Raw genomic sequence first — 10140 nt, 5'->3', positions numbered from 1 at the left:
ATCACATGAATACACATTAGACATGGCAAAATGTATAGAATTGTAAGAAAATGTTCTTTAATACTGCAAAATGTTCTCTGTACCTCATGACAAAATGTGTAGAACAGCAGGGAATAAGCTTTAAAACCTGCAAAGAAATGTCCATATCTGTTTATGTATGTGTGTGATTGTGTTTGTGTACATCAATAGTCTATTTATGAACATGGATACACTTTGAGATTTCAAACCAAGGACGGGTGCAGTTTAGCCTACCACCCGCTGGTGTTTATAGCCCTGATGTGTGCATCTTTTGTTTGAACAACCTGCGAGGCAATATGACAATAAAAGAAGACTGAGGGGAGGGAGAAACGCTGAAATGGCTGGTGTGGGTGTTTGTTTATCGAAGAACGCTAGCTGGGCACAAAAACAGCAGATAAGGACTTTGGTCTCTGTGGCTTCGCCAGCTTAATTACTAGCTTCCAGAACCATTACACCATTCAGGATGTGCTAGAGATGAGAAACACAAAAGCTAGGGCGCTACAAAGCCAGATAGGGCCGTTACCATAGTGGCCATAAGGAGGGCCCCATCGCTTGAAGGAGGTTCATAAACTAGTGGGCAGATTAGACAGCTAGAAGATTGGCTGCTGAGGATTTGAACGGTCTGGAGTTGTCAGTGTCACAGCTTTAAGGAAAACTGGACATTAGCCTACAATATAGCCTAAGAAACTACCATTGTGGAATGAAATGGTATGAATGTGTTATTTAAGCAATAAGGCACGAGGGGGTGTGGTATATGGCCAATATACCACAGCTAAGGCTGTTGTTACGCACAACGCAATGCAGAGTGCCTGAATACAGCTCTTAGCCGTGGTATATTGGCCATATAGCACAAACACCCGAGGTGCCTTATTGCTATTGTGGCTTTCAGCGAATCAGCATTCAGGGCTCGAACCACCCACTTAATAATGTGTAATTATGAAAAAACAAATGTTTTGCAACAGAATAGGCGTAATGAAGACCCCATGTCTGTAATTGTATTTTTTATTGTACTTAAAAAAAAAAATCTAGCCCATATATTTTTTATTAATATCAGTCTGTGACCTTTTCCAAGATGGCGGTGAACAGGGCCAACCCGCATAACGTTTTCATGCTATGCAGGAACAATTTAGTGAGCTCACCATCTACTCTGACATTGACCTCAAGAAGCCCCCCCAAGGTCAGAGTTCAGCACCTCTCAAAGGTCATGTAGTGTGTTATAAATAGTCATATTTTTTGTTGTTGAAGAGATCTTTGTAATCAAAGAAAAATAAGGTAATACCACCAATCATCAATGGTTTGTCAATAGCTGCACATATCACTTGAGGATGAGAAAGTGATTGCATGAGTATTTGGGCCCAATTAGTGCCCATGTCTGTAATGTTGAACAGGGGTTGCCTTGGCTGCACTGTATTCACTATTACAAACAAAAATGTGATTCAACACATCAACAGACCAGACCACGTCGACCAACACAGTCAGTAACACAAGACAAGTCTACATTCTCCCATTGATGGATGTTAGCCATTTTCTTTTGGCAAAGGTCTCCTGCGTCTTCCATGTTCTCCTTCCCTTGAGGAATGACCTTGGCTGAAGATAGGGGGCGGTAAACGATAAGGTAGGAACACATTCAGGAGCAACGCAGCACCGACGTGGGGAAATACTCAACGGGAAGCAGGAACTAAATGAAAAGAAGCCGCTATAATGCGTTTGCTTCTGCGCTCTTCGCTATGGTACACATCGGCATTTCTTGGTTCGCATACTGCCTTTAAAAGCGAGCTTGTCACACAAGAAATTACCTCACATCTGATAAAAACGATGCATTATCAAACCGAAGAGCGAGGACGACCGAACTCCTCTGACTACAGGATATATTTTAGTAAGTCATTAGCCAACCACCATGCAAGACACGGTAGCTCTTTCCTTCACCGATTACCAAAACGTGGCCGTTAGTTAGGGTAAATGGTACGGTATTAGCTAAGGATACATATTCACAGCTGGTTTGGGAACTTACAATTATGGCCGCGCGGTATGGTTGCATTCTACACATTTCAAGTGTGAGATGTGTTTTGACTGAAAAACATCCATAATAATAGGTCTAACATGTTGTTGGATTAAAAACGCTATATTTAAATATGATTAGCTGCAACACTTTCAATTTACAGAGCTCTTGAATTTTGAAAGGACATGTTTTGGTGACTACAATGTTGCCGTACCCTTTAACCTTTGTCACGTGTTCTGTCATTGGTGAAGACTTGTTACTATTCGCCACAAAGTAATCCGTTTTCGCTTTTTATACGGTCTGGCTGGTAGGCTGTCACATTACAGTACAGGACTGATATATAATTAAGTCAAATTTGAAATACTATTTTCTTTCTATGGGTATATATGGGTTGTTAAAATTTGTTCCAGTGTGACATTAACAATGGCAGGTTTAAAGACGGGTCCCCGTTGAACGTTTTAATTGCAGAAGACATTGATGGGGTATTCGGTTTTACATTTACTTTGTGGACCTCGGTCCATATACAGTCACCCGCCTGACAGTTATAACCATTGAGGGGGTAGGGCATGTTGTCTTTAGTGTGAACTCCTTCACCCGTGTACTATGGGATGATAAGAAATGCACTCATTTACAGAGAGCGAGCGAGTCTGGCCATACCTATTGGTTTAAAATGTTTACATTATTGTTATCTGGATGATGTAGAAAATTGGGTAACGTCGGGCAAATGCCCTTTGCCTAAGGGATTTAACCCCATAGGTGGTGATTTAATGGCAGCTATGCATTTTGCTTGTTAGAACACATTGCCCTAATCCAGGTCAATGGGTTGGGGTTAACCCGGGTTTTGATGGGTGCCAGATTAGTTACTTAAAGGGGCAATTCTGCCATTTTCAACATCTCCATCACCGAACTCGTTTCTACATGTGAAAACAGCGTGTTACTATGACCTGTGCTTAAAAAGATAGGAAGAAAGGTCCTAAAACAATGCTTCTCTGTGACATCACAGGGTAGGATTTAAAAGTAAAAAAGTGATTTTCCAATAGAGGATATTTTATTTCTCCTCACATCACCGCAAATATTAACTTTTGATCGTGTCATCGGTAGAACTAACTTTCTATATTTGTTTCCTACAAAACATAGAAATGCTCAGTTTTCACACGTTGACACTGGTATTGTGCCGGAGATAATGAAAATGTGGTTGAAAAGGGGTGGAGTTAACCTTTTTGAAGCGTTAAAGTGGAACACTATTGCATTGCAGTGCTACATTTGACTGTGTAGGGAGCTTACATTTTCTGTACCTACCAGTGGAAGGTCCCGTCCTCAGTGAATTTCAATAAAAATAGTGAAACATTAAAGTTATCAATTTTTAGATACTATACTAAATACATTCACATGTCACCAAATAATTGACTTTAAAACACAGTTCTGCAATAAAGGTCTACAGTAGCCTCAGCAGCACTCTGTAGGGTAGCACCATGGTGTAGCCAGAGGACAGCTAGTTCACATCCTCCTCTGGGTACATTGGGTACATCCTCCAGTGTAACTGCTAAACTGCTTTCTGACTGTACAGTGTACTGCATGATTGTAGCTAGCAGGTTTACGCGTTAGTTCTAGTCGCTATGTTGACTGTGACATGACAAGGATGTAGGCTGTGTGTAGCGGTTATAGTGGTCATGATATGAAGGTTTAGCTTGGAAAGATTATTTTGCCTGGTCACAGACAGCTGATGTGTTGTGCACTAAAGTCCATAAGCGAAGGGAAAAGATGAGAGGAGGAGAGCGTGTAGATAGTTGCGAGAAGGAATTATATACAAACAAACAGCAATGGGATCATGCTGTTTTTATGTGGGTGTTATGAAAGTGAACTGTTTCTGTGTGATCGGGTGTATTCATTACGCTGATTCTGTTGAGAAACATTTCTTAAACGGAAGCAAACGGAACGGGGATAAAAAAATAACTGAATTTGTCCAATAAAAATTCACATTTGTGACTGTTGGACTAATGATTACTCCCTAGATCAGCTAGATGCAGGCAAGAGTGTGCAAGGCAGTATTGAATGTGTCACTGTCTGTCACCTTGATTACTCAAAATGATCTGCGTTGTAAACTTTTGTTCATTGGCTAGGTTGTAGCAGCCTCATGATGGTCACAGGGAAAGTTTGAGTCATGTATAGCCTAAACTTATCGATGTTACATTGAGTTGGGTGAATCCAATATGCTGTAATAGAAAAGGCCATGTTCATAAAAAAAATTATCATCCTCAAAAAATGTCAGGCTCCCGAGTGGCGCAGCGGTCTAAGATACTGCATCTCAGTGCAAGAGGCGTCACTACAGACCCTGGTTCGATTCGTGATTGATAGTCCTATAGGGCGGTGCACAATTGGCCCAGCGTTGTTAGGGTTTGGCCGGGGTAGGCCATCATTGTAAATAAGAATTTGTTATTAACTGACTTGCCTAGATAAAGAAAAATCCTCCCTCATCTTAAACGGCACCGACCGCCACTGGCACCTAGTAACACTATAAATGTTGCATCAAGCACTTGCGGTATATCAACAGTTCCAGAAAGGTTTGAGAATGAATACAGTACGTCAGTCAATTTACTTTGCATGCGCTTCTGTTTTCTTCTAGAAACCTCTGACGGGAAATACATCTCTCCCTTTCATGATATTCCACTTATCGCCGATGGAGATCAGGTATGCTCTCGATGGTGCTACACATTTTGTTCAATCTGAGTCTATTCTTACTTGGTTGTTGTAGCTTTTATGAAACCGGTCTATGTGATGCAAGGGACAATGTTTCCATATTTCCTTTTTGCATGTGGAAATTATAATGGGTGTGAGTATGGAACCTTTTAGGCAGGCATTTTCAAACAGAAGCCACATACATTGCCATTGATTTTTGGTGCGTTCAAGTGCTAAGACCACGTGTCAAACTCATTCCAAGCAGGGCTGAGTGTCAGCGGGTTTTTGCTCCACCCTTGTACTTGATTGATGAATTAAGGTCACTGATTTAGTAAGGAACTCCCCTCATCTGGTTGTCTAGGTCTTAACTGAAAGCTAAAAACAGAAACCCGCAGACACTCGGTCCTCCTTGGAATGAGTTTGACACCCCTGGCTTAGACAGAAAATCTCTGAAAAAGCATGATTTTATCTGACAAGGAAATATGTTTATTGAATATGTAAAGGTTACACATACTTCTCAGCGGGTTTGTCAATAGTAAGGTGGCCTGCAAATGTCTAGCCATTTTGTAGCACCTCACTTGCTGGGGATTTTTCCTGTCAGTCTACTATTAGTGTCTGGAACCTCGTATGTGATGTCAGATATTGTGTAGGTCTACCAAATATGTCTTTATTATTAATGTCATTTGTGTCTTACTGAAGGAAAAGGATGTGCCATCTAAAAAACTGAAGAAGAATGACAATGAGGTATTTGCTCATGCTGACATCTCTACTACAAACAAAGCAAAACAATTGAATCTCTTTAATGAATGCTGAACGCCTTGATTATATTATCTTTGATATAGTTCATATTTTGTTTTACAGGTTCTGTATAACATGGTTGTGGAGGTACCTCGATGGTCCAATGCCAAAATGGAGGCAAGTATTGTTTTGGGAGCCTGTCAATGTTACTTTAAGTATTCATCTAATACTATGGTGTGTCCATATACAAGAGAATTTGAGACAACCACCGGCATAAAGAAAGGCGGTCGACTTTTGTCCGAGGTTTGTCGTCCCTCGTTGGCCGAGCTCTATTTTGACTGATCCAAACATCGTTGAGAGCTTTCTGACGTGCTAGCACACTGGTCTTTGACTAGAAACAGCCAGACAATAGATGAATAATGCATCTGTCTTAAAAAGAAAGGTCCTATAAATATCATCTTCCCTTCATTTATAATGATGTCCTTGCACCAGGCATCTTGTTAATGATATTTAAGCACTTCAGGCAGAGGGAGAGAGAGCTGGAGCTGTGTGAACTTTGGAAGTTGATGGAAAGGTCATCTCAAGGTCTCCAGCAGTGGCAGCTGATGGAATAGTAGAGGACAATGAAAGTGCAAACTGGGTTTGTGGGTACTATTTATTTTATGAGGATTTTAAAATGGATGCCCTTCTGATGTCACTGTCTCTCTTAAGCTGGTAAACTGCTGACCCGAGTTTAGACTGTCATCGTGTGTTAATTATGCATCTTTCTTTTAGATTGCAACCAAGGAACCACTGAACCCGATCAAGCAGGATGTGAAGAAGGGCAAACTCCGATACGTGGCCAACGTGTTTCCTCATAAAGGTTACATCTGGAACTACGGGGCGCTCCCACAGGTGAGACCTCTGTCACCTCTGAGTTGATCATCCCGCTGTTGCGTTACGGTGTTCTCTTGTTACGGAGTTGATCATCCTTCTGTTGCGTTACAGTGTTCTCTTGTTACGGAGTTGATCATCCTTCTGTTGCGTTACGGTGTTATATTGTTACGGAGTTGATCATCCTTCTGTTGCGTTACAGTGTTATATTGTTACGGAGTTGATCATCCTTCTGTTGCGTTACAGTGTTATATTGTTACGGAGTTGATCATCCTTCTGTTGCGTTACGGTGTTATATTGTTACGGAGTTGATCATCCTTCTGTTGCGTTACAGTGTTCTCTTGTTACGGAGTTGATCATCCTTCTGTCGTGTTACGTATTTCACCATCCCTCTGTTTTCTTCCGGAGTTGAACAAAATCAACAACTGGAGAGATTCTAAATGGACGTCTATCCCATTGTTAACCCTATTCGCTAGTCCTTCAGCGGAAAACACTAGAACGTCTCAGTGGAAACTCGACTGCCAGTAATGCATTTCTTCTTTCATCCTCCGGCAGTATTGATTTGGCCAAAGTAATTGACTAATACAGGCGGATACATGGAAAACACTTCACAATTCGTAAAATGGATCTTGTTGGGGAAATCCACAGCGTGTGGCCCTGAGCGTTTTCATATACGAGTGCATTAAGCAGCCTGCCCGCGGACATCATTGATTTGCCCATTACTTATTATTATTGTCTGCTGCCCTCCCCACTGGCTGAGAAAGATGCACTGTGGTCGTCTCGACAAATTTGACAGTTCATCTCACAAAACTACGGTATACAAACAAAGTGTTTACAGGGCTAATGTTGTTAGCGCTGTCTCTTCTCGTGTTGAAACAGACATGGGAAGACCCGAACCACACGGACAAGGACACCAAGTGCTGCGGTGACAATGACCCCATAGACGTCTGTGAAATCGGCACGCTGGTAAGACTGTCTAGACTTTGGCTAAATCATATCCAAGAATAATAACATTACTTGTATGTATGTATGTATGTATGTATGAAAGTTAATTTAGTCAGTTAATAGTTAATTTACAAACAATATGTGTCTAGACCATATTATAATTGAGCAATAAGGCCTGACGAGGTGTGGTATATGGCCAGTATACCATGGCTAAGGGCGGTCCTTACGCACGACGCAACGCACAGTGCCTGTATACATCCCTTAGCCATGATATATTGGCCATATACAACAAACCCCCGAGGTGTCTTATTGCTATTATAAACTGGTTACCAACATAATAAGAGCAGTAAAAATAAATGTTTTGTCATACCCATGGTATAAAGTCTGAAATACCACAGCTGTCAGCCAATCAGTATTCAGAGCTTAAACCACCCAGTTTATAATATGTATATAAAGTAGAACGTATAATGTAATACATGTTAATAAAGAACATGTCATATATATTGTACTTTTATCTGAGGAGTTGTCTGTCTTCTTACCTGTGTCCTGCAGGTGTGTTCCCCAGGTCAGGTGATCCAGGTGAAAGTGCTGGGGGTCCTGGCCATGATCGACGAGGGAGAGACGGACTGGAAGCTGATAGCCATCAACGCTGACGACCCAGAGGCCTCCAGCCTTAACAGTCAGTCTTAGGAACTTGTCATTGTTGTAGTAGACATTTTCAACACGTCGCACACATATTAGTCTCCGTTTACACAGGCAGCCCAATTCAATCAAATAGTGATAAAAAGATTTGGTCTTTTGACCAATCAGTTTTGAAAACGATCTGATGTGTAAAGATTGGATCTGACTAGTCAAAATACCAATTAGTGGAAAAATGATCAGAATTGGCCTGCCTGTGTAAACCCAGCCTTAGACACATTATCCGTAGCACAGTATCCATTGACCTAGTGTGTTTGATCCCAGTATTTTACATTTTTGTAATTTAGCAGACGCTGTTATCCAGAGTGACTTATCCAGACGTTGTTATCCAGAGTGCACACATTTGTCATATACTGGTCCCCTATGGGAATCGAACCCACAACCCTGGCATTGCAAGCCCCATGCTCTACCAACTGAGCCACACAGGACCAGCATATGTTTAGAATCACAGTGTGCTCTCTTGTATTCTCCTCAGGTATCGAGGATGTCCGCAAAAGCAGATCAGGTCATTTGGAGGCCACGGTCGACTGGTTTAAAAAATACAAGGTGCCAGACGGCAAGCCCGAAAACCAGTTTGCGTTCAATGGACAGTTCAAAGACAAGGTACATAGAGTTTCTCCATTAGGGCCACATACTATATATTAAAGCGTAATAGCTGGTATATATCGTACTATTTTCCTGAAAGTGTTCCAGTCCAGTGCCATGGTAGTTACTTTAATAGGAGGGACTCTGATGGTGCAGTCCCTTCCCCAGGGATAGCAAATGATTAGTTTCTTTCTATTGTCCTTTGTCTCCCTCCCTCCCTCCATTCCTCCTCCTCTTTAGGACTTTGCTGTGGAGGTCATTAAGTCCACTCACGAGCACTGGAGGGCACTGGTGCAGAAGCAGACTAATGGTGGCGAGATAGATTGGTGAGGAGCGTGTGTGTGTGTTATCCCAGCAGGGTGTGTTAGCCCACCAGGGTGTGTGTGTGTGTGTGTGTGTGTTTTTTTGTGTGTGTGTGTGTGTGTTTCAGATTCATCCTACGTTACACATAATACACTGCTCATGTGGTCGGTAAGCTAACAGCCCCCCAGCACCCCTTATGAAATTACAATAAGCCTGCATTATGTGTTGTTGATTTTTCTAGATAATGACCTAAGTTTCTTCTTTAACAACAGTAAAAACGTCTCTGTCTGCGAGAGCCCCTTCAAATTCACTGGGGAGGACGCCTGCAATGTGGTAAAATCGGTGAGAATATCAATTCAGCTCTGTGTGTGTTGTAACTACAACTAAGCTTTGTGTTTTCAAGCAATGTCGTCAGGAACATTCTTAGTATCGCGTTTGGATCTGATGGTCTTGTGACATCATATCCTGTGCTTCCTCCTTAGGCTCCTGCTGGTGGCGAGGCACTTCCTGTATCTGCAGAAGGTATTTTTCAAGTGACTGACTTGCTTGACAATGAGACCCATTTTAGCCACATGATTGAATTGACAAGAAATAAGAAATGCATATATTCATATTATATATGTGTATATATTACATTCCCTTTTTTAATGTCACATTGATATCCACTATTGTCTGTTACAGTGGACAAGTGGCATTTCCTTTCCAAGTGATTCTGGAGTGAAGTCCTGCGACGTAAAAAGCTGAGAACTTTTGTCCAATATTCAAATGAAGCACTTCAAGTACTGTATTTTTTCTATTTTTACTGCAAATGTTTTAGTATTCAGCTGATTTGGTTATTCCCATCTAAATTTGTAAACGATTATCATGTTTTATTGCATTATGTTTGAGACTGATGTTCTTGTACAGACAGACAGGCCTATTGTATTTTATTTAAAAGTGCCAAAATGCATTTCAGTAATGGGTTGTATGCTATTGAAATAAGAACGCGTTATTTGATATTCATAATTTCTCAATTCGAAAACTACATTTGCACCGTTTTCTTTGTAAGGTATCCAATGGTTCGATCCACTGGTTCGATCCACCTTCTTTTGATAAATAAAAGCATCCAGGTGTGAGACGAATGGTGTGCCTTTGATTGACATTAACAACATTTCCACACACAAACATCCAGACCAAAATAAATATTTGAACCACTCAAATTCAAATGACAACTAGATGTGAAACTTAAAAACGTGCTTTAAATAAATATAAATTTTATTAAAAACACCCACATCTCAGCAATATCAGGAATGATATCATAAACA

General features: G+C 41.1%; 1 protein-coding gene across 1 annotated transcript; it reads left to right on the top strand.

The window, feature by feature from the left end:
- The first annotated feature begins 1640 nt into the window (after positions 1 to 1640).
- LOC115191712 (inorganic pyrophosphatase) lies at positions 1641 to 9957 on the top strand. The gene is made up of 12 exons (XM_029749561.1): positions 1641 to 1894; positions 4641 to 4705; positions 5393 to 5437; positions 5555 to 5608; positions 6206 to 6325; positions 7184 to 7270; positions 7802 to 7928; positions 8424 to 8551; positions 8774 to 8859; positions 9109 to 9178; positions 9319 to 9358; positions 9518 to 9957. The coding sequence occupies exons 1-12, from the start codon at positions 1720 to 1722 to the stop codon at positions 9544 to 9546; spliced, it is 1026 nt and encodes a 341-aa protein (XP_029605421.1). The 5' UTR covers positions 1641 to 1719; the 3' UTR covers positions 9547 to 9957.
- Positions 9958 to 10140: the final 183 nt, after the last annotated feature.

This window comes from Salmo trutta, chromosome 4 (genome assembly GCF_901001165.1).
Source record: "Salmo trutta chromosome 4, fSalTru1.1, whole genome shotgun sequence".
Lineage (NCBI taxonomy): Eukaryota > Metazoa > Chordata > Actinopteri > Salmoniformes > Salmonidae > Salmo > Salmo trutta.
This window is presented reverse-complemented; position numbering and strand designations above follow the sequence as displayed.